This window comes from Ruditapes philippinarum, unplaced genomic scaffold (genome assembly GCF_026571515.1).
Source record: "Ruditapes philippinarum isolate M1 unplaced genomic scaffold, ASM2657151v2 ctg2216_1_1_1_1, whole genome shotgun sequence".
NCBI classification, from domain to species: Eukaryota; Metazoa; Mollusca; class Bivalvia; order Venerida; family Veneridae; genus Ruditapes; species Ruditapes philippinarum.
Window position 1 is genome coordinate 77450 of NW_026860894.1, and position 26405 is coordinate 103854.

The 26405-nt window shown below is 31.6% G+C and overlaps 1 protein-coding gene across 1 annotated transcript; it reads right to left on the bottom strand.

Annotated features, from left to right (window-relative positions):
* Positions 1 to 5499: 5499 nt before the first annotated feature.
* Positions 5500 to 25872, bottom strand: LOC132713785 (multiple epidermal growth factor-like domains protein 10). The gene is made up of 19 exons (XM_060696462.1): positions 25686 to 25872; positions 24799 to 25005; positions 24284 to 24421; positions 23688 to 23831; positions 22736 to 22879; positions 21812 to 21955; positions 21310 to 21453; positions 21011 to 21145; positions 16833 to 17084; positions 16370 to 16588; positions 14411 to 14548; positions 13549 to 13686; positions 11369 to 11584; positions 10837 to 11040; positions 10480 to 10617; positions 9270 to 9401; positions 8190 to 8334; positions 7633 to 7718; positions 5500 to 6114 (listed from the first exon to the last, which is right to left on the bottom strand). The coding sequence occupies exons 1-19, from the start codon at positions 25870 to 25872 to the stop codon at positions 6059 to 6061; spliced, it is 2967 nt and encodes a 988-aa protein (XP_060552445.1). The 3' UTR covers positions 5500 to 6058.
* Between the last annotated feature and the right edge of the window lie 533 nt (positions 25873 to 26405).

Sequence of the window (26405 nt, forward strand, 5' to 3'; positions counted from 1 at the left end):
CACGTGGTGGTGTCAGGTGTTGGTGTCACGTGGTGGAGTCACGTGGTGGTGTCACGTGGTGGTGGTGACACGTGGTGGTGACACGTGTTGTTGTTGTTGTTAATGATGATGATGATGATATGTATATACACACACACACACACACACACACACACACCAATAAATATATATGGTCATTAAATGCACAAATCTGAGAAAATTCAGTAATTTAACCTTCAAGGTCAAGGTCATTAAAGAGCCCAAGTGTTTGATATACAACAAGGTCTTGTCCTTAAGTATGTTCTGTTATAATATTAAGTTGATCCCTTCAATAATAGCAAAGTAACAGCCAGTTACAGCCAAAACAATTTAAATTTCAATAATTTGAACTTCAAAGTCAAGGTCATTAATGAGTGAAGGTCAAGGTCTCTCTGGTTATTTTTAAGGGTTATCCTTGAACATTACTATGTTCAAGTTTGAAGACAATCCATTCAAAAATAACAAAGTTACAGCCAATAATAACCAAAAAAATGAAAATTTCAATAATTTGACATTCAAAGTCAAGGTCATTTATGAGTGAAGGTCAAGGTCTGTCTGGTTATTTTTAAGGAATATTCTTGAACATTATTATTTTCAAGTTTGAAGACAATCCATTCAAAAATAACAAAGTTACAGCCAATAATAGCCAAAAAAAATGAAAATTTCAATAATTTGACCTTCAAAGTCAAGGTCATTTATGAGTGAAGGTCAAGGTCTGTCTGATTATTTTTAAGGAATATCCTTGAAAATTATTATGTTCAAGTTTGAAGACAATCCATTCAAAAATAAGAAAGTTACAGCCAATAACAGCATGAACAAGCAAAATTTGGACGTTTAACCTTGAAGGTCAAGGTCATTTATGGATGAAGGTAAAGGTAAGCGTGGTCTACTGAAAGGTACTGAAAGTTTGCAAACGGCAATGGGAACGGCAACGGCAACGCCGCCGCGACTATAGCAATACCTCTACTTTTAAAAAAAATAGTCGAGCTAAAAATGCTTAATGTGCAATTTGTCAATATCAATCACTTTATATATATATCGTCACTTTAAGCAAGTTGTGGATTATTAAAGAAATAGAACACAACACGAAAGACCGTATAGCAATGGGGAAAATATATGACTTGATTTTGTGCATTTTATTTGTTTTAACAAAATCAAATTGTTTTCATTTTTTCTATTAAAAATAGCTTTTATGGTGTACAACATGTCACAGAACTTTAAACGATTAAAATATACGTTTTACTGAAGTGATAGTGTCACGTTTGAATATCATATTCTTTTTATAATTATCTAATTTTATCTACCTAATAAATAACGTGCCAAAGAGCCAGTCTATAGTGAGTGAGACTAAAAAAGAATTGGAGCACCACACTAAATGCCGTATTCCGGTATATACCGGACAAGGCGCTTGAATGATAAAATGCTTAAATCGTGCCTTTTTACCCAACGGAATGAACTTTAATAGGTCTAATTCATCCTTTCACACCGATTTAGGTATGATAATGAATGAAAAATGTAAATATCGGCTACTGCTCCAATCCTGTATTGAGTTAAATCTATCTATAGTCGATCGTTCTAAAACCCGTTGAGACCCGTCTATAATCTAATGATGGGCAGGGAACAAGAGGTATCACTAAAATATGCAACGGAGATTGCGAAAATATTTTTTTGCAAAACAGGCAAAACGTGTGCGGCATGTTATTCATTTAAATAATTAACATTTAAGTTACAAAACAGATAAACTGATTGAAAAAAGTACGCTTGTTTTAAAACGTATCACAAATATTTGCAATAGGTTATTTTGAAGGATTCTGTGACCGACGATTGTTCTCTTTTGCCTAGATTTTTTTAAAACATTTTGTGGTCCAATACCTAGATTCTAGGCGAATTTATTGCACGAGTTGAATAAAATTATATTATGCGAGCCTTTGGCGAGCATAATATTATTTCATTCAACGAGTATAATAAATTCAGTAATGAACTTACAAGAATTTAATATTCTATTTATCACATACCCAAAAAAAGACCGTTTAAAGTGAAATAAGTCATTTTTCATTGACGCGCCTATAGTATAAGGCTAACATTTAGCGCGTCTTTACACTATGTTTGTATAACGCTAATGACGTCACGTCAAAATATATGCACGGCCGTGCAATACCATATTTACGGAGTCGCAAAATCGGCACGGGTGTGTGATAAAAGAAATTAAGCATAAAAACGATGGGGCGCTTAGCTAAAATACGCTAATCCGCGCCCCCACCAATTTAACTTGTTAATTATCGACTTTTTGCTTGCTATAGTCGCGGGACGAAAACACGCCAATTAGCGGGGTCGCGGGACGAAGTTTAAAAAATAAAACTTCGCCGCGCGCCCCCGCTAATAAACGTGTTTTTTTCCTTAAATCTCGCTCCGCGCCCCGCGGGGCGAAGTTTTATTTATTAAACTTCGCCCCGCACCCTCGCTTATTAGCGTGTTTCGCTCCGCGCAACTGCCATTTTAAATTGTTAATTTTCGACTTTTCGCTTGGCGGGGTCGCGGGTCAAAAACACGAATGGCACAAATCAGCCACAATATGTAACGCATATAACACCATGTTCAGCAAAGATACAACGGGAGTGTATAGATAACATTAAATCGCTGCCATATTAAAGCTCTTATTATAAATAATAATTATAAAATATTATCAGGATACCCGCGAAATAAAAAAAGTACTATCAACAAAGAAGATCATGATAATCCTCTTTGAACCTTTTGTAAAAATGAAAACGAAGCTATCGAACATTTGTTTTGGCAATGTAGTTTTGTTAAGGACATCATTGATATCTATTTCAAAACAAAAAAGAAAATTTGTCCAACATTAACTGCAGATGATTGGTTTTACATATGAAAGTCCTTTATCAAAAACTAAAAATCTAATTTTAATTTGCTTTAAGATGTAGATTTATCAATGTAAAATGCAAAAGATTATTCTCTCAGTTGTAGGAGCTAAACATTATATAACATATTGTTACAACGTTGAAAAAGAGGCTGTAATGATAAATTGAAACATTTATTTCCGCATGGTATTCTTATCTTATTTTCCTTAATGCAGATTAACACAATATCTTTTTTCTTTCTTTCTTATTTTCCTTCTTCTCCTTCTTCTTCTTTTTCTTCTTCTTATTATTATTTATTATTATTATTTTCATTATTATTATTATTATTATTATTATTATTATTATTATTATATTTAACCCACATAATATTACTATAGAGATAAGTAAATGACTGAAAGATTTTTAGATATGGCCAACTACAATATTAAAAGCACAGACTATAGTGCGAGAGTGCAGATGAATGAGTGTAGTATATAAAAATGTTTTCTTTGTCTTTTATGGATATGATCTATTTTCTACTTTGAATACTTTTATAGCTGTATAAACTCTATGTGTTACAAAGTTGTATGTTTATATATCCAAACTGTACATACAACGTTTATATTTTGATCAATAAAAACAAATCAACAAAGAGGATTACTATAAATAGTTTCTCTCATGCAACTGCATACTATATCTTTCAAGTGGCAGACTTAATTTACTACTTAGAGACGAATGAGTACACTCAGTTAAATTGTTATAAAATCTCAAAGAGCAACAGGCATTTTGTAAATATTTCTGTTTTACACACGTTATTACCTTAGAAAATTACTCCACGCATTGCAAGAATGGTAATTTATTCGACCACAATTTAACATAATTTATGTTATCATTTCAAATTACCTTTTATGCTTATTTTTCACTTTAAAAATATAAAAATGAAAAGGCAGCAATAAGTACCACATTATTATTTGATGTTTATTCTATATTTTTTCACTTGGACACCTTTTATGTGAAAAATTGTTGGGTCACTTTCTACACCATTGGCTTTTAATATGTTTTGATAAATTATTACTTTTCAGATGTACACATATGCGATACAGATAATTTCCTTTACAGTTTTCAATACGTCAGTTCTCAGTATGAGTTATTTATGAAGCGTTTAAAATGTACAAAATATAGTTGTAAACATTTGTATACGAGCACGTATGTATTAAACTTGAACGATTTCAATGCTTGTTTCACGTTTTACTTAACAAAATTAACTTTTTATAAATGTCTGTAAATGTCTCGTCTTACTTAAAACTGATGCTTTTAAAAATCTCTATCACTGTCAATGTTATTTCATTTGTGTTTAAATGGCATATATTAAGTATGGTGTAACATAATGAAGCAATTGACAGAACTTCACTTCCACAAATAATAAATAGATGCTATGTAACACAATCCTACTTGCACTGTTTTTGGCACAACCTCTACAGTAAATGGGACTGTTTTATAAGCACATATATTTTCTAAACACTTCGAATGCATGTGAAAAACATCTTTTCTTTTCATGATTGAAATTGTCATATTTTCAAGATTTTAAATGACATGTAATGGTATTTTGCAACTGATGTATAGAAAAACAATTTTACACAAGGGCTTCAATACAACAACAATCGGGTCAGTTGTAAGTTCATAGTCTGTATTGTCTTATTCCTTTAGTGTATGTGTTTGAATGAATGACAAACCGATTGTACTGAAACAACATAACTGTACAGTGATATAACAATTAAGACTCCGAAGAATGTCTACACCATTGCTTATTTTAAAAATTGTGATTAATTTATACTTGCAAAAATACGTTCACAGTAAACTTGAAAAGAGTACACAATTACGGCACATCCAACATACGTTAGTTTTGTTCGAATTAAAGAAGAAACGTAACAGACATGATTAATTTTGTACAGAAATGACACAGAAATATCACTCGATTAAATGCTGTTAAAACTTAAACGTAAGTTACACGAAAAATCATCACATTCTCCATAATATTGGGCAAGTTATATGCATTTCAAATGTTTTTTTTTATTATCAGTAGGCACTTCTACTACGAAATAATATCATAAACAACAATTAAGTGCAAGACATGCAGTATAGAACCCAGAACGATACTGAGACGGTCAAAACACTTGAGTTTTAAGCTTGTAATGAACAAGGGTTGTCAACATTGAAAAACAACATATAAATATTTCCTTATTTTTCAAAATATATTCAAAATCTCATAGAGATACAAATTAAACTCTTTAATTGCTGGGTTTTTTACGTATGACGCGTGGTATTTGATAAGATAACCGCGTGTAGCATTGTTTATGAATGAAAATGTACTTGTATTTACATTGTCGAAATATAATTGCAACTCAATCCATATTAGCCAAATCAATATAATAAGGCATTCATTTATTTCGTAGGAATGTTGTCTAACCTACACAACGGTCTGAACAACACACCTGAGTCATTTGATATATACAACTGTTACGAATCTTTTATATAACAAACCTTGATATTTGTAATATTGCTGTTTATATTGTTTAGACATATATTATTTAAATGACATGTGAATCATGTTAAACCTCTTGAACTACAAGTATTTTAAGACAATTTTATACCCGTTTGGAAACTGAAAATAATGACAAAACATAAGACTTATTGCAAATTGATTTAAATGAATTAGGGTTCATGTTAACAGTTGGTTTATTTGTTGTCATAACACTTCGTTTTATTTTATTTGTTATTTTAATCCTGCCCTGACCCTTACCTTGTGCCCCTTAACTTTGTTATTCAATTAATACATCGTTTTCTTTAATTTCCTTGTCGGTTATTACCGTATCTTTTATTTTATGTATTATTAAAGTGATTATCCAGTCCGTGGTTTGCCTTGTGCAGAGTCCTGTTTTGTTTGGGGTCCTGCTAGTGCCTAGCCACTGGTCCTTTGCTGCTGGGTCGGGTGGGGGTTGCGTTCAATGAACACCACCTTCCCTTCTTAATCTTGTTCATCATATAAAATTATAAGCAATGATAAATTACATTGGACGATATCTCATAACATCCGTTTTATTAATGAAAATAAAATCAGTTTTACACGATCTTAACTTCCATGTACAAAATTATTATCATGTTGATTTTGTTTCGAGTCAAGTGCATCACATGCTAGATACAACTTCATTTTCATACGTTGCACTTCTTTGTCCCTGGTTATCTGAAAATAAATACGAATAGTGTTAACACTATATAAATTGAACTGTTGTTGTTGTTGTTTTTGATAACTCATATTTGAATTCTTAACATGTAGTTGCAATGATTCGGAGAGAGAGATTGATTGCGCTCAGCCTTATGTTTTGACATGTTATAACAGGACATCCATAATAAAAATCTTTAAGTGTATTATGCAGGCTTAAAAAGGCCGTGTATATAATTATATATTAAAGACATGATACAACCTTCAGAGTAGAATCTGCAAATACAGTGGAAATATGCAGAGCAACAATATTTTGGAGACATATATTCTGGTTGTTTTGCTCTAAAGAGGTTAAAGTCATTGTGAAAAAACTGTTATTGCAGATATGCCATTGACTTTACATGAGATCCTTCAGATGTATTATTAGTGTATAGGGTGGAAAAGCTTTTCTGTTAATACTTTACGATAATTACAACGGATGTAATTCCAAGGCAGTTTGCAGACAGCATACTCTGCTGTCAATATTTAATATACAATCAATGATTTGATTCCCATGTATCCTACGATGATAATATAGTTTGGTGGTCCTTCAGGAGCGAGTACAGCAAGTTAATGTTAAAGTTTATATACAATTTTAAACGTTGTTAAAGGGCTTTGTTCTACATTTTCATTATCTCTCATGAACAGATTTTATCAAACCTGGTATAATAATATTGTTATTTCCATTGCTCCCAACCGATCGCAACTTTTCTAGATTGTGTTTATATGAAACATATGTCAGTCTTGCTGCGTTCTATATAAATCGTTTGATATAATTTGCAATTGTCGGTTTAACGACTTTATACTCGATATATCGATAATGATTAATTTGATTTAAAGATTACATGTTATATGATAATTGAAAACATACTTTTCTGGAACAAATGTTTCAAACGAAACAAACATAGCCCGACGATAGTAATATAAGACATAAAAAAATCCAAAAATCTTACACAATAATGACTTCAAACTTTGACAATTTCACTCGGCTTTTTCATAAGAAATAATTATACCGTCATAATAATTCTCACGTGAAAGGTTTGACCAGCACCGTTTTAGAAGCATTGTGCTTGAATATGTCAATTAATATCATAGACGATACACAAATATGGACGATACACAAATAATCAGTATTTTTCTTTATCCATACAAAAATAAGCATAAATGGAATACATGGACTGAATTGTCCTCATTTGTACCAAATTGCAGATTCTGAGTACAAAAAAAAAGCTTTTCCAAATTATGAGTGTAAATGCAAAGGTTTTACGTAACGATTGTAGTACAAACATGGTCTGTCTTTTTCCCTTGTGTGAGATCAGCGGAACCGACCGTTTACTGCACATAACTTAGTCTAATATAAATAAGTTGAATTAGAAATTGACCTAAACCGTTCTCGAAATTTCGATGACAGAGCAAAGAATGAGATCAAAGTAGCTTGCATCTCTCTTTGTACGATGTATGCAAAACATACGCATAATATATCAATATATATAATTTTACCATTGAGTACATCTAAAGTGTCATAATCTGGATCATCTTGAGCAGCTCGAGATTTTGGCGTTGAGTAGTGACTTTTATTGTTCTCACTGTAATAAAAAGATAGGTATTCATATTTTCAGCAAGCAAAGAACAAAAAAAAAGAAAGAAAAACAATATAACAAACAATAACGCACAATACTATTAAAACATGTGTAACATGCTCTATATAATTGAAAAGTATTTTATAAAGGTACTTATCTCATGACTTTAATAAATATACTTTGAATTGATTCTACCTTTAAACATATTCTATAACTGTATTCATATAGCAGTAAAAGAAAGACGTTATGACTGTAGATAAAGAGAACTGACATTGCGTTCTTTATTTATCGGTGTTTGTAACAAAGACAGAAATAAATTAATAAAACATAAAGATTTTTTCAAAATAACATAGAATCTGATTAATATTCTAGTCTTACAGGAATTAACTTGCACTGTATTTACAAAAGATGTGTTCAGGCACATGTTTTAAGCAATTTACGTCAAGTATATGTCAGTTTTGTTTAAAACTTGTTAACCTTTTTCTCTTTCTAAATATTAAAACAGCAACAATTAAGGCGCTTAGTATCAGGACAATAATTGATCCACTGACAACACCTGCTACGAGAGCTGTTGCATTCTTCTTCTTTTCTGCCTGGTGGGTTTGATTGTTCATTTCATCAACTGTAAACAAACAATAGAGGATACATTTGTACTTGTCTTGGAAGTAGATCTAATATTGAAAAATATTTCAAGGACTGCAACTCGAATGGAAATATAAGACTTGGTGTTTATTAAATAAATAAAATTTAATGTTACATACTAAACAAACACATTTTCTATTTGATATACCATAGATTTTAGTTGCTGACATTAATTTGTTATCTACTGACTTTTTTACCGCGTTACGATATGCGCTAGAAATCATGACGTCATCATATCATGACATCACAATATTATTATCAAAAAGATGCTTTAAAGTTTCTTTACTTGTGTTACATTTTTAACATAATTCGTGCAGATACTCACGTCATCAAGCACATTTTACTCACGAATTAGTTCTTTATATTTCCACTCAATATTAAAAGGATCTTACACTGGCTGCTACTTGACATTGAGTTAGCACAAAAACGACATTCATATACATCTGTACATTTGAACAGTTTCAATAAGGCCCTTCATGAAGTAACATTTATGTTTAGCTGACATAAACCAGTATGATATTTAACTTTCAAGGATGACATTGACTTTGAGACATCACAGCGGAAACATGTTTGCTGTATACTACCTCGTTTATGTTAACATTTGAGCCAAATGTTTACAGCAGTCGCGAGATTATCTTAAATTCACCTTCAAATGTGACCTTCAGTAGGCACATCTTCACAATGCATATTTGCAGTAACCATTTGTGCAAAGTTTGAAAAACTGCCTTAAAAAAGGTACAGAGTTTATAAAGCAGACATGAAATTGTTTATCATTTTACTTCAGCAAGGACAATGCTAACATTGATGCAGCCAATTACCTTGTTGAGGTGAACATCTGAGACTTAAAGAAAGACCGTAAATGGGTATATGATTTAAATAGCAGACGTAAGTCACTAGGATATTACATCAACTCACCTTGATTACAATGGAAACCAGTGTATCCGTCTTGGCAACCGTTTTCACATATCCCATAGTCGTTAGTACATGTACCATCTGCACAAAAACAGCTCTCACTACACTTGTCTCCAAAACTGTTCTTCGGACATTCTTAGTAAACACAAATATCAATCTCAACTTATGATGCATTATGAACAGACATATACGTATTATGCAATAATTTCTGCATAAGTTAAAGTGACATTATGCCCATTCAAGGGTATGTACAGTGAGTTAAAGGGTGAAAGTCAAAATAAGTTTTATATTGCCATAATTCATTTCAATTTAATAATCTACTTTACATAAACAATAAATAACCCCTGGATCGAAACTAAATTTTCGTAAATTTCAATTAGAACTTACCTGAAACGTTCAGTTTATAAAAAGATGGGGTAGTCTTTTTCTATTTTAGGCAGATTTTAAATTTTACGATAAAATTTTTCCAAAATAAACTGTTGGTCAAACACCATTTTAACAGTCAATATTTTGAAATAAAAAGTCAATTCAGCTCAACTTAAGTATCAAAATATGAGCATAATGTCACTTTCAATAAAATATGAAATGAATGATAAACAAGGGCGCCTTATTACAAATTTAAAAGTAAACATTTTAACATAAAGATGCCTTTTCCAATTTCAAGATTTCAAGATTGTATACGGAAATATTGAATGCTGAAGTGTACAGGGAAGGTAATCACGTGATATTTGTTTACCGTAACATTCGATCACTGCTACTTGTAACAGCTATTTGTCCGTTATTTATTTCATGCTTGACAAATAAACATATTCCAGTAAATATTTGCCTATTCCAATGTTATATAACTTGTCGTAACTTTTTACTTTTGCTGTTAGAGTAGATTGTTTTCTTTGCGGCAATACTATGATTAGAATATATGTCACAATTTCTGTAAGCATATCAGAATACACGCTACACTGGATATATATGTACCAATTTATATAATAATCTCAAAAAGGTCTGCGGTAATTTGAATCTCGGCCTGTTGATCATACATGTATCTATCTTTAAGGTAAAAGACAACATGCAGCTTTAGCTGTTAAGTCGTTTTAGTAATTAAAGTGTATTACATAAAACATATAAATCTAATAAAGTATAGGTAGCAAAAAATAGATTTTTAGGAACATTAAACATATTTTGAGCATGTAACACAACGTGTCATTTGTAAGCTTACCTTTGTTACACGATGTACCAATCCAACCAACTTTACATGCATCTGACTGACAATATCCATTTCTTTTATCACATGCACGTTCATCGGCACAGTGACAAATTTGGGAGCATTCCTCGCCAAATGTTCCTACCTCACATTCTGTAAAACATGAAGTACTCATCATTTTTTCTGCCATAAATCAAATTTTACATTTAGCAAACAAATTTCTTCTAAAATCTATTAAACATCTTGTATTTATTGAAGAACACTGACTTTACTATGATTTGCGATTCGTAAACTAGCTAGCAATAATTTAAATAATACCGAGACAATAAATAGAAATGTACATTAATCCGAGTTGAGAATAAAAGTGCTTACCCCCTTCAGTCACCAAAACTTCACACAAAGTCAGGATGCCTGGTCTCTGGATCTTAATATATCTTGTTAGCTGATTTGAAAAAGTTAGCACATGTTCATTTCCATCTATCCGCCTCGTGGTATTTTCAACCAGATGATATGAACTTTGTCCAGTATTATTAGAAAAATAAAGCTTGAAATTGGTAAGTTGTTTATATTTTCTCTCTAAAACATACAGATTAGTAAATATTAACCATATAGAAAAATTTAATAAAAAAGCATACTACTTGAAATAACGAAATAAATACCCAAACCAAAACACAAAAAGGCAAATATAATAAAAACAGTGCAGTTTGACTGAGCCTGTAAATAGACAGAAATTGTAAGCACCAGCTTCCTTCTACTCGCCTCTCCCTACCACACCTATCCCTTAGTTTCGGCTTCAGCAGAAATTAACATGTTGAGTTTAAAATAAAAACACAGTTTTGCGTTATATTTACAGATAGTTTCACATTTCTTACAATATAAGCAGACAAAACAGATTGATACTAACCGTTGTCTCTACTATACACAGTAACGCTACTGATAGGATACCGTTGTCCTAAATCTACCATCCACCAAGACAATTGGGAATTCTTTGTGCCGCTGCAGCAATTGCAAACCTCAGGTATTGGACCAATCTTTCCATCAATTGCGCGATTTGAAGTCCAATTAAGTAATGTTGATGACATAGCTGTTTGCACATCCAAGCGCCTCAAAATGTTTATATCTATTTATATTCAACAACAAAGTATATGATTATAATATACATAAAATGAAAACATTAATAGTTTTAAAATATCTGTAAACAGTGCGTTTAAGTCATCTCAATTACAATGGTATAGTAAACATTGTTACACAATTAGGTTACACTGTTTTCTTTTAATTATTTACGTTTTTCAATCTTCAGACCCACTTCACAAAGATTAAAGGATCAAGATCAGGACAGGCGTTTATATTTGATGCAATGTATATTGCTAGGAAAGGGGCGGCCGTGGCCAAATGGTTAAGTGCGTTGACTTCAAACCACTTACCCCTCACCGCTGTGAGTTCGAGTCCCGACATCATAAGATTATTTTATGTGAGGAAGCTATCAAGCTAGCTTACGGAACGTGGGTGGTTCTAGTCAGGTGGTGTCCGTTCATGCCTAAAATAATGTACTAAAGGCACACGAGGTCTTCCTCCACCAGTAAAGCTGAAACGTTGCCATATGACATATACTGTGTCTGTAATACGTAAAATCAAATCATAGAAACAAACACGTATTGCAAAGAAAATAACAGGAGAGATAAAAAAATATATCAAAATGTACCCTGAAAGAAGACTGAAAAACATCAAACATATTTCCGGGGAAAGGACATATCAGAAAATAAATATAAAGGAATATGTTTCTTATCCCTCATTCTTGATCATCACAAAAAACACTTTTACCTTTGAAATATGTGTATTAGTTTTTTAACTACTTTTCTTCATTTATTAGATATAGTTAATAGAATTTCACTAATTCATCAATATTTATCTGTCGATATAAGCTAAAAATGAAACAAGAGTATGTTTAAAGATGTTTAAAGATTTAGTGGTAACCTTATCGAGGAAATGAAGTATGTAATTACCTGGCAGCATAGCGGCATAACGGGCTAAATTTGTTGTTGAAATTTTAAACAATTAAAACGGTTATAAATGAAGTTCTTCAGACATATTTTGTGAGATAAATGATGTGTCAGCAGAAAAAAGATTTGAGAGACATTTTTATTTTTATCATTTTTGTACGGTTATTTTCCCCCATTAGACCATCGCGACACGCACATGATTCGAAACAACGAAAACACGTAAATGTGATGGTAAAAAAACTCAACATAACGAAACAACGATGGTGTAAGGTCGGATGTTTGATGATGAAAAGTCAAAAGCACGATGCAGAAAAATTGAAATAACGAAACCATGATGGTGAAAACTTGATATAACTTCGATACGACTTTTCACCACCGTACGTTTCTAGACCGCAAAGCCGCCAACTTCCTACATCTGAGTAATAATAATATGTTTTATTAGGCATTATACAATTTATGTACACGTCAACCTGAATTGTGTTTGCTGGTCAGCATTCATGGCATTTAATTAGTCTAATACGGTGCCACTGCTCAACAGATCAATCGATACTTCTACATTGGTAGATTGATATATAAACACTTGGTACCAACTGACAATGGTCATTCACGTTTTAGAAAGTAATCATAAAAAATGTATCTACTAAATTGTATAAACGAGTGTTCTTTTGTCGTGGCATAAGTGATTTGTTGCATTGTAATGAGCGATTTAACGATATGCGAAATATGTAAAATCTATAGATGATGAAACGAAATTTCTCATTAAAAAGTATAATCCGAACATTTCCAAAATTAGTCTACCTGTATCAAATTTTGTAAAACAAGGGAGACATAGCAAAAGTTTTATCATTGCAATTTGTATTATACACGATGAATAAAAATATAATGTCTCAAATGAAAAACACATCTGAAACAAGATGAAAATCTTTCATAAGATTATTTTGAAAAGAAAAATCTGTAAATATGTTTTCATTTACAGTTACTTTTTTTTTGGAAGTTAAACTAATTCCAATTTCCAATTTTATTGCTTGTAACATTATACAATGTTTATAGCAAACTTTTGATTTTATGATTTAAGGAAACGTACCTTCGCTGCAGGTTGGTAGAAGCCATCCGGGATCACATTGCCCTATAAAGCATATTCCATTAGTATTATCACATAAAGTACCATTTTTACAGTTGCAAGTGTTGTTGCATCCATCACCAAACTTGTGAACACCACAAACTACAATAAGGTTTCAATGTAATGTTTCTTAGTAAGTTGATAAAGCTTTATTTGCAAGCTCGTACTTCAATTTATTATAAATAATCACCCGATATTTTGAGACGTGGGCACAAAATTACTGAATGATATACTTTAAATGGTAAGATATGATACTTTAAAGATTAAAAAAAGTGATAATTATTGATATCATAAAAAACTTGTATTAGGCAAATACGTAGGAATTTTTTCATGTAGTTTCAAATAATAAAATGTATCTTTTAAAACTCCTGTTCCTGTTCCATTATCATGGTTCTTAAAATTGTAAAATCAAACTCTTCTGGCATATTCTATTCTATACGGAAGGTACTTCAGATTGAAACATAACTAGACATGATTTTTTAGAATATTTATTACAACTGTTGTTTTGTTTTAATTTGATAGAAAAAAGATTTATTGGGTAACTGGACTTACAATTATTACAAATACTCGTATATGGACGTAATTATAATGAAACGTGAGCATGAATAAACAAGCATTTCAATAAATAAAGAATTAGATCAGGAAACGCATATATATCGTTAAAGAGGGTAATAAATTATGTTGTAAGTTATTAATAAGAGTATTTATAATTACCAGGCTTTCTCTAGTGTTTATTTATGATAGTTTGTAGGAAGTATTTTCAAATTTAAAAAGAAATCTAAAGGAAAGGTGTATAATACTATCATTTTACATATTAGTTATTTACCATTTTCACAAGCCTCTCCTTGCCACCCTGCTAGACAACCTGGTGTCTGACATTTACCTGTTACCTGGTTACATGCACGTTTATCTTTACAATGGCATTTATGCAAACAACCAGCTCCAAAATTTCCAATTTCACATTCTGAAAAAAAAGTTTAAACATTTCGTTGAATTATTTATTTATATTATAATATTACTTATGCTGTTCGCTTTGCCAAAATATTGATTAAAGACATTTTTACAATACTATACTAGTACTTTACAAAAGGGGAGTACCTTTTCGCGCATGCGCATTATGTGAAGGGCAAAAAGCAATAAAGTTGCAAACGGACCTAAAAATGAGCAATCTTAAAGTTCGGTTCGCCAGATAAACAATTGCATAGCATTATTCAAGGATATATGACATACATTAAAAAATATATGGTTTGCATGCATTGCTCCTGATAATAAAAACTGACAGCAATTTATACCCAACAAAAATCACATCTTAAATATGATAATATCGGCCACCTTCATGAAGGTGCAGAATACACCATTATTGCATGTGCCCCCGTGTGGATTTTTTTTCAGATACTGCATTGTTTAAGAAGGAAGAAACACTATAGCTCTTGAATTTATTTTGGGCGTTAATTAATATATATTTGTTATTTGTAATTTTGCGAATAGGGGTAATCCACTCTTTTTGTCGTTGATTTTTGCGACCAAAACAATGAACAACACAGGGCTATGTGCCAGAAAACTAGAAGGTGGATATGTATTTTTAATTGTTTGCTGTGAGATATATTTATTTCAGGTGTGTGATTACGGAATTGTGTGCTAGGATATGTTTGTGACCAGTCAGTCGTTTGCCGGGAAGTGTTAAGTTAAGCTGTGTAAGTTAGTTCTTTATGTACTGGGATAACGTTATAATAGCAGCATACTATACTATATAGGTTTTAATATATATTTATGTATCCTCAAGTTTTTTTCCACACTTTATATGAATTCATTCACAATGTCTCGGTGGACTAATGCCATAATTTTTGTGTAAATTTAAAACAGAGTTGAAGAAGAAGTTATAAAATTTCGTATCATTCGTTCTTATCCATTTCAACATTGTATATATTGAATGCATGTATATTATGCGCTATTTATGATTATTAATAAAATATGTTTACACTTAATAGTGTGTGTGATGCATTTACCTAGATTTAAAAACAAAACGATCAACTGGATAAAAATGTGTGTTTTTGCGCTCTCCTACTGTGAAATGTTCTTTACTTCTTACGATTTTCTTAAAATTTCTTTATCGTCTTTATGGTCTAAGATGACTTCTTGGCATTACAGTCAAATCAGATAAGAATAAATCAGGCAAACTAAATATTAAAACATGTTAATGATCATGCATTCTCGCATGTTCTGACCTTTTTCAGAATAATAATTAACTTTGATTTCATTAATTGATTTTATTAATTTTGATATACATGTATAATATAATTTCTTTAATGTTTTTATATGAACTTTGTTAAGTAGAAAAGAAAAGATCTATTTTTGTAACAATTATCTCTATGAGTTTCAAGTCCGACGGGGTCGCTAAGAAAATTCTTTGAACATCATCATTTTTTTTCATATTATTAATTGCAACCTTGGCCACATAGTTATTAAGTTATACTTTGCTTTATTGTTTAAAACTATTTATTATTATAATTTACTTTTTATCGTCAACTAACGAAGTTTTACTACACTTCTATGTAGGGCGATGATCCGATCGATTTTTTAAGTAACGGACCGCGTCTTAAAATGATCTATAAGGAGGGGAAAGAAACCTTTAAGAAAAGTCAGATTTAGATAAAGAAGCTATTTTTTTTAACCTTGTTACCTTTCTCGTATAATTTTAATTCACACAACGTCATCACTTATTGTGACAACTCTACTAACAATGTTCTTTTACCAATAAAAAGATTATTATTTTGAAATTTGTTACCTTTCTCATATAATTTAAGTTCACACAACGTCATCACTGGCTGTGTCAACTGTACTAAAACAAATTGTGCAATTAATGGTTCTTCTAGTTCCTTGGTAAAGTGTCGTTTGTTTGTCATATCTGGAACCTCGTAAATAATTGTCATATTTACTGACGGGTTTACTGTCGTTGAATAATTGCCAGCATAAACTCTTGCATGTTCTAACTGTTGATGCCTACCTGTAGTAAATAACGTTCAAAGTTTTGTTTCATTTAACACGCCCAATAAATTAAATATCCATGACACAAAGCTATATAGGAACAATTGTATTTCATTACTTCAATCTTGAACGATAAGATTTAATATTTTTGTAAGATATTTACTTTAAAATCATATAATATTTCATTAATTATTCCTCATTGTAATGTATCTTAGCGTTATAACACACAAATAAACTACCTTATTCTAAAAGAAAAACTTCACAAAGGAATGCCCTCATCTTACTTGATTCACTTCCAAATATCTGCAAACCACCTATTAAATATTTCTGTCCAAGATCAATTTGCCACCATGAAGGAGAGTTCCCATTTGTTACACTGCAACATTTACATGTATCTACTGAATAATTCTGAACTCCGTCTATTGCTTTACTAGAGTCGTAATCTTGTGACGGAGAAAATGTACTAGACTGACTGGTGCTAACCTTTTCCCAGATACGTTCTATAAGATTTAAATCTGAAAAATAATACAATGAACCAAACGACGCCAGGAAAATTACTTCTACGCTCAATAAAGTTCAACATATGATATCATTTTTATTAGCATGTTAGAATGAAACTATATATTATTATTTCGTGCATTTTTTGAATAATGTACGGTTAATCGGTCTACGTAAATTATATTCCTGAACATCTGAACTCAAACCGTGCATTATCCTACAACAATGAACAAAAATTAATATCTGTTTTCAAAGTTTTGATAACACAAATTCAGCGATGCATATAGCACTATGCACTTAAGATGGCAATTGACACAGGAGATGTTATTATTCCCTGTAAAATAGACCACCGGTTATGAGTGGGTACAGAATGTATGTGCCATTTACTTATGTGCTGTTCTTTTTTTTTAAAAGTTACCATCGACAGTTTAAAGAAACGAATCAACTACTACCGTACTACTAGATATTTGTAGACACAAAATATATCTAGGTTACGTCACATATAAATGAAAAATAAATTTCATGATAATAAATAATGATCTTTAATTTATTTAAGTGAAACATTTACACGAAATATGCAGGCACTTTCAACAAGTGCATGTTAAATAAAATCAACATGTTTATGTCATCGCCCCGTAGTGCGCCATTTCAATTCTGGCTTGATGAAAGTCTGATTTAACTCACGTCATTGTTGGTGCAGTACCTCTAGACTCTTGCAGAAATTATGATCACAAAATAGATACAAATCGTTGTTCAAGCAGATGCTTTTACAACCGGTTTTGCAATGAAACTAGTTTTGCGTTGCGATGACATAATTGGTTGCATTTTTTTCACAAACAGTTTTGCAAGAAAAACCCGTTTTGCAATAAATTGTTCTTATATCAAATTTGAAATTAAGTTTATACTCTTAAGATTCTAATGTTCGTCTTTTTATATAAGGTTTAACATGCAGTGAGTTGATTCATTAAATGTGTTTATCTGATTTTACATCAATATCTATTCTAAACGCATATATTTATTATTGCAAAATATATGATGATTCAATGTTCTTTTTTTAATAAATAGCATCAGTAGTTTTGCAAAATATTTGGCTCAAAACTCTATGAAGTACATAGATATTATCTTGTAATTAGTTCAAAACTAACACGTACTTAACATCAATTTCCAATCTAAATCATTTATAAATCATTATTGCAAAAATAAATGATAATCAAATTGTTTTTATTAACTATCGGTACATTTTCTTTATCGATAAAAACTGTAGTTTGAAATCACGTTGGCTCAAACCTTTGTGATATACATATTTGATTTTGTAACAATTTCGAAAATTACAAGTACTTTTGAGACAGTATGTACAATATTATTGCAAAACTCATTGCGATGACACGATATTGTTGTTGTTTTTTTCACAACCAGATTTGCGATAAAGTCGAGTCTTGCAATAAATTATTCTAATGTCATATTTGATCCTTATAAAGATTTTACTCTATATATTATTATCTTTATCTTTTTATATGAGTTATTTAGTTATTTTATAGCTTAGTCATTTAATTTGTAAAAATGATTTAGCATCAACCATCTATTTATTATGCCAAATATATGATAGTTAAAGGTTTTAATCAAATATCAGCACATTTTCATTATCATCAATAATTGTAGTTTTGCAAGCACTTTGACTCAAACCCTGTGCTATATATATTTGTTATTGTAACAATGTCGAAAATTACAAGTACTCTTGAGAAAGTGATCACAATATTATTGCAAAACTCGTAGCGATGGCATAATCTTGTTGCATTTTTTTCACAACCAGTGTTGCAATAAAACGAATATTGCAATAAATTTGTCATGTAACAATTATTATCTATCTATATCACAGAGCTTTCAGCCAACATGTTTGCAAAAATGTTTGTTGATAATGTAAATGTGCTGATATTTAATAAAAAAATAATTATGCTTTTTGTACTTATGAATAGATAATTTTATAATTGTATTGATGTTAGATAATATAATAAAAACTTATGATGAAAGAATCACTGCATGTCAATCCTTATAAAAACAAGAGTGCCATGATCACCCTAGATAGCTCACCTGACCCATCGAACTCATCCAAACAATTACCTAGAACAAGACAAGCATTCTGACCAAGTTTCAGGACATGTGAGTCAAAAATGTGACCACTAGATGCTTAACAAGGATTATCCATATTTGAGCAGTGTGATATATTTCTTATCCAGGTGACCCATATTCGAACTTGGACCTACGAAATCGTCAAAACAAACTTTCAGACCAAATTTCCAGGATACTTAAATCAAAACAGTAGCCACTAGAGTGTTAACAAGGTTTTTCTATTTTTAGCTCCTGTGACCTGGTTTTTCATCTGAGATGACCCATGTTCAAATTCATCCGAGCTATTGCCTAGACAAGCATCCTGACCAAGTTTAATGATGACTGTTGCAAAAATGTGACCACTAGAGTGTTAACAAGATTTTTCTATTTTTAGCTCCGGTGACCTAGTTTTTCCTCCGAGATTACCCATGTTCGAACTCATCCGAGCTATCAACTAGATAAGCATCCTGACAATGTTTGATGATGATTGAGGCAAAACTGTGACCGCTAGAGTGTGAACGAACAAGTTTGGACGGACGACGGACGATAGACGACGGACATTCAACGATCCTAAAAGCTCACCCTGAGCTAGCTAAGGTGAGCTAAAAAGACGAACACTAGAATGTTGAAAGTGTAATCTTTATATCAAATCTGATATAAGAATAATTTATTGTAAAACTCGTTTTCATTGCAAAAACTAGTTGTGAAAAAATGCAACAATATTATGTCATTGCAACGTGTTTTGCAATGAATTATTGCAAAACTCGTTTTATTGCAAAATCGTTGTGAAGAGACAAATTAGACTTTTAAAAATGCATTCGATAGATGAATGGACAAGATTTTAGCAATTTATCATTCAAGTGCCTTGGTCGGTATATACCGGAATAAAGAATTAAGTGAAGGATTCCAAAACGTTTTTTAATCTTACTCATGAACGGCAACGTCATATTTATATTTGCGCTGTCCAGCAGCCCCTTTACATTTTATTCAAATACCAATCCGTATACATGTAATTAATAAAGATGAATTATTTGTCTCCATATTACATCCTCATATCTATAATTTAGTCAAGTCAACTTAGTGTTAACTGCAGTAAAGTATTTTTATTACAGTTATGTAATCCTAAGTTGAATAATGAAGCAATAACTCTTTAAACTTTTCTTTCAATAACCTGAAGCACTGCATCCATTTTTGGCGCTACATTATAATTTGATATTTTAACTTTTTCTTATAATGAAATCGTATTTACGGATTTTCTACAAAAAGTGGTCTGGCTGGGAATATTCAACAGGTGCGCGATGACGTTCGATATTGCACGTGTGAGGTCGACAATGTACATCAGTAACGGAAATTGTCGAGTTTCACCGATTCAATACAGGAAGTTAAACATATACAGTGCAAACTAAACACATCCGAATAAAATAAAGCGAGTTCACGATGTGTCCGCTTTAACAAATCTATGGGAAGTCACAACTGTATTGAACACGTGTTTTCAATTTGTGACAAGTATACTTCAGAGGGGAAACATGCATGATTACGTATTGTGCAGTTAAATTCATTTTCTCGTGTTGTTGTTTTTCTCTCTAAATTTCCCACATATTTAAGAAGTTACTGAATATGTGTTATATTGTAGTTATTATTGGTTAAAGAATTGTTTTACTCGTGCAAAGTCTTTTTTGCGGTCTAAACAAGTTTAACAGGAGCAACAATTCGTTTTGTGATTGGATATAGAGAAATTTATTACTTCTTTAAAATTCAGGTATCGGTATCGGTAAAATACAGAATCGTTTCATGTTATGAGTAGGATATATTTTTAATAACATTATTATTGTCATACCATTGCTACAATTGGATCCTGACCATCCAAACGCACAGCCTGTACTACAATTCCCGTCTCTTCTGTTGCAATCTGTTTCACCGTAACAATGACATTTACCACTACAGTTTACGCCAAATGTGCCATGTGGACAGTCTGTGCAAGTAGAAAAGCTTACGTACAATTGCTGTTTGTCCGTGTACCGATATCAGATTAGCATGAAACTACTTTATATAATAAGGCCATCATTAAACTTGCATTATTAGAAGTTTAGAAATGTCTACTCATAGAATTATTGATCTAAACAATCATTTGTATACCTAGAAAACATTTAGGTCCTGTGAATCCAGGATTGCAGCCGTCCATACAATATCCTGTTGTTTTGTTGCACGCAACTTTACCGTTCTTACAGTGATCACTACAAGTTCCGGTACAATTTCGACCATACTGACCATCAGGACAAACTGTTTACAAGAGTGAAACTCCATTATATAATTGTTTTATGTTCAAAGTAAGCCGTGTTACTGACTTAATCAAAGAAATGGACAGGGAACATAAACAGGGAAAAGAAAATGAAAATGTTTCATTAAAAAAGCAAATTTCTTTAGATTACGTAAACAGACAGTCAATAAACGTAAACATAAACTCATATTTTGCGAATTTATATCAAACAGTTCATATGTGGGATGATATAAGATAACATTTACATTAGAAAGTAGTACAACTAAAATTCATGTACTTGATGAAATGAAAGAATCTGTTTTACACACAATCTGTAGAAACATATTAAACTTACTGATAAAAAAATCAAGAGAAAAATACCTGTTGAACAATTATTGCCCATATAGCCAGCATCACAACCTTCCTCGCATATACCCGATGATTTGTTACATTGTTCAATTCCTTTAAAACAATGGATACTGCAGTACGAAGTACAATTTTCACCAAATCGTCCAGTCTCACACGCTATAAATGTAACAAAAGAAAACTTATATTCTGTTAACGTCTATTCCGGGGCATCGGTGTCCGAATGGTGACCTCAAACCATTTGTCCTTTATCGGTATGGATTCGAATCTCACCCGGGAGGTTTTTTTTTATATGAGGAAACTATCCAGCTAGCCTACGGAATGCCCATGCACGTGCCAGAAATTATGCACGGAGAGGCACATGAGGAATTTCCCCACCAGCAAAACTAAAAAGGCACCTTGGAAGTCTTTTATTTATTCTGAATCTTGTATTTGGAACGGCCTTCCTGAATATATTAAGTCTGCTACATCTGTGAACCATTTTAAAACTTTATACTTGAGATATAATCACACGTCGATGTATACAAATTGATAATCTCTTGTATGTATTTACATGTATGTATTTTAATAGTTTTGTTTGTTAAATTTATATTGTTCCTTTTTGAGGGCCCCATGGAAGATTGATATGTTGTTCAAATGAGTTCTCTGGTTAAATAAAGTCTTAATTATTATTATTATTATTTATTATTATTATTTATTATTATTATTATTATTATTATTATTATTATTATTATTATACGGCAACGTATTTAAATCAATGCAACATTATTATGCAACTTGAACTTTAATGGCCATTGGTCACAATGTTTTAAAATAAACAGAAAGATATACAGATATTGTACACTTTTTAAAAATAAACTGTTCAATATTCGCAAAAAAGTGGAGAAGAGTTGGGTTCGCTTCTCACGAAAACATTAGAGGAAACGATGATATACATACGAGTCGAACAGTTATGCCCTTTAAATCCAGACACACAGCCACTCTGACATTCTCCAGTAATTTTGCTGCACTGACCAAAACCTTGTAGACAGTTGCTGGTGCACGTACTTCTACAATCACGACCAAATTTACCAGCTGTACATTCTAGTACGTTTACAAAACACAACATTTAAATGACCAATATTTTTAAATGTGTTAGATAACATATCTATAAAAACATTATAACACTACTGTCCATGGATTGATTAAATGATTAACATTAAAGTTTATTTATGAAATCATAAGCTGTTACCTATAGTAAAATTTATTATATTTTTATATTAACTTTATGTTATTTGAATCGGAAATAAAAAAAAAATGAAATTATTTTCTAAGCACGGAGTCTGTTTCCTTAAGATTTTATTTGATTTTGATAAGGATCTACAATCAAAGTACAGATGGGCTACGTTTGATATATATTTAGATTAAATATTCCTATAAATGATGTGTATGACATCGATTTATTTGTTTACAGTTTACATAAAAAACATATTCAATAATCTCTATAAATTTGCTTGATTTCCGATGTACAATACTTAATGTAGAATTGTGTCTAAATAAAACAAACTGGTGTACTTTATTAAAAGATTAACATGTTCTCTTGGATTTGTTGATATGTTTTCAAGGCGTTGGTGATACCGAAATAGTTCTCTATGGTTCAACAAAGAATAAGCGATCAATTTATGCAAGACTTAACCAATCAAGTAGGGCTCTATTTTATAAAACAATTTCATCATTTAAATTTCAACCATATTTTGAATGCTTTTATATAGTACAAAAGGGAAAGAACATCAAAACACTCGGCAATCCGATTTATACACGGGGTCTACGCCCCCTTTAACAAATCGGATAACGCTTGTTTCGATACTGTTTCTATTACACATTATGTGGAAGAATAAATATAAGTGCATACCCATAGAACAGTTGTGACCCATATATCCGGCTTCACATCCTTGCATGCAGTTTCCAGTAATTTTATTACATTGAGTTTCGTCGTTAAAACAATGAGGACTACAGACGGAGGAGCAGTTCAGGCCATAGTACCCCAAGTCGCATTCTATAATAAAAAACATTGGGTAGAAATGGAAATCTAAAGATGAAGCTGTAAAACCTATGTATGATTTTTCGAATGTCAATAATTTAAAACAAGGTCTGTTTTTTTAAACAATGTTTATCTTTTATTTAAGACTATTGTATACTTGAATCATAACAAGATCGTTCCTGTCACTCAATGTATCGCAACTGTCGCCTGTCAACAGGTAAGGTCTTTTAGCTGTAAACGAATACCTTGCAATGAGTTCAGTTTTCCAAACAATTTATCCATGTAAATAAACATTAAGCTATTTAAAAGTAGTGTCGTCGCTCTATTGTAATGTTTAATGCATGTCGTATTATACATTTCAATGTGGTTAACCATTTTGATGTATATTTGTGTTAAAATGTCGTTACACACAGCAAAAATAGATAAAACAAAAAAACATCTATGTACAAAGATGTACTTCGTTTTACCAGTTTTACACTCTAACCCCGTCCATCCTGCCATACACTCTCCATTTGGACAATGTCCAGAATCGATATTGCACGGCCCTTGTCTGCAATGTCCGCATTGTTGTTCGCATACATTTCCGTAAGTTCCTGGTTTGCAGTCTGTGAAAGGTTTATTTCATTCATTTCAAATAATATCTTAAATGAATGAACATTAATTTTAGAAATGTTCGTGTCATCATAATCATTGTCTAATGTCTCAAGAGCAGCTTATTGTCACAGTTATATATACATCACAATTATGTTGCTCGTTTAACAATAACAAAATTTATTAAAGTTAAAATAAATTTATAATTATTCTTTTTAGTTGATTTTTTAACAGCAATTGTTAAACTATTTAAGTTAGTGAGTGATACTGAGAAGGCTACCATTTCAAATTTCATTACTTTATTAGATATTAAGTATTTAACAGCGCCCTTTCGTTGTATCACAACACAGTTCATGGTTTATAAATGTTTTTCTCTGATAAATATACGAACATCTGGTATATATTTCCACTTCACAAACAATAAGATACCATTCGTTAACGTTCTGTGGAATTGGTCGTCTGAGTGTTATATAGCGACTGTGTAGTCCTTGTGGTAACGTCACTATTACGTCACTAGCATTCGCTGATGTAAAGTTACCGAGCATAAGGTTGTTAGTACCATTTGCAAATAATTCCAACCCAGTTACATCTCTGTTTCCTGGCAATAAAATAAGAGAGGTAACCAATGCTTAGGTTAAAGGTGTGAACAAAATATAAGTAACATAATATCATTAATTAAAAAAAAATTGCAAAGGTTACAATTGAAATTCTTAATTTAATCTTATGAAAGGATAATGTTTGCATTTTTACGCGATGAAGATATTGCATGTTTAGTGCTTGTCATTAATTAAATAAATTGCTTAAGAATCACAGCGATGTTCGATACTATTTAACCATATGAATGAAATCTTCTCCAAAGTTTCATGCATGAAAAAAGTCAATATTTAAGAAGGACAAAGGATAAGTTCATTTAAAAATTGGACGGACGAACGATTTTTATTCTTTCAATGTGTTTCTGCAATGTTAAATGGAGCATTCGTCTCGCGATTTTTTAAAATTTTTTAAAAACCGTTAGGCGCTACAAATTAACAAAACAAATCTGTTACGCATCTAAGCAACTCTCATGAATTCATGTTTTATTTCTTACGGCAGTCTATCATAAGATAAGCAATTTGACAATTCGGTTTTATATATTTAAATAATGTAACTTTTCAAATTCTCATAGTATGAAAACAATGATCAACACAACAAGGAAATCTGATATTAAATGAAAGCACCCCACTAATTGACTTCGTACAATGGAACACAGTCCATTTATCATAAAAAAAGAAAAGTTACTTCTATAATCATCATTTCTACCAGCAACATGAATTTGAAATATTTCATGTACTTCCAGAAGATCTACAGTTATCCATGGATTTGCATCATTATTAGAATGACTGCAGCAATCACAATAATTTGCATCACGACGTGGATTACCATCTATACATTTATCCGCAGTCATATCAATATAGTGTGTTGACATCGTTGCTTGTTTATCAGTTGCAATGTTTGACACTGTAATATATGATTTTGAACATTTCAATTTTGTAGACATTCGATTTATGAATTATGCAACAAAATAAATTATTCCTCAAAATAAATAGATTAAAACAAATTATATTACAAAATTAAAACTATGACACAATCATATTACTTATCTTGAACTCTCTTTCAAAATGCAGGGATTAATTAAAATGAAATTATTGCCGGTAACAACTTCTTCAATAAAAAAGAAAATTATCGGAACCACCGTATCTATGCCGCACCCATACCGTGACAAATCGTAAAAACCGGGATGTGTGTTGATCAATGTCCACACGGCAAAGCCCCGGTGATGACACGACACGATATTGCCACGGTAAAAACGGGCAGAGCCAAATTGTAACAGTTGAATGTACATTGCGGTTATTGGCGACAACGCTCTGGTTGGAGCCGGTGATGTCCCGGATATTGCCTGCAAGTCCCGGTTATACAACGGTGATAGACGATGGCGTCACGACCTCATGCCGCTAACAG

Coding starts and splice junctions, on each gene's coding strand:
- LOC132713785 (XM_060696462.1), bottom strand. CDS start 25,872: ATGTCAACACACTATATTGATATGACTGCGGATAAATGTATAGATGGT. Junction 21,454..21,811: donor GGGCAATAATTGTTCAACAG/GTATTTTTCTCT, acceptor TCTTGTAAACAG/TTTGTCCTGATGGTCAGTAT. Junction 10,618..10,836: donor AGTTTTGGTGACTGAAGGGG/GTAAGCACTTTT, acceptor CATGTTTTACAG/AATGTGAGGTAGGAACATTT.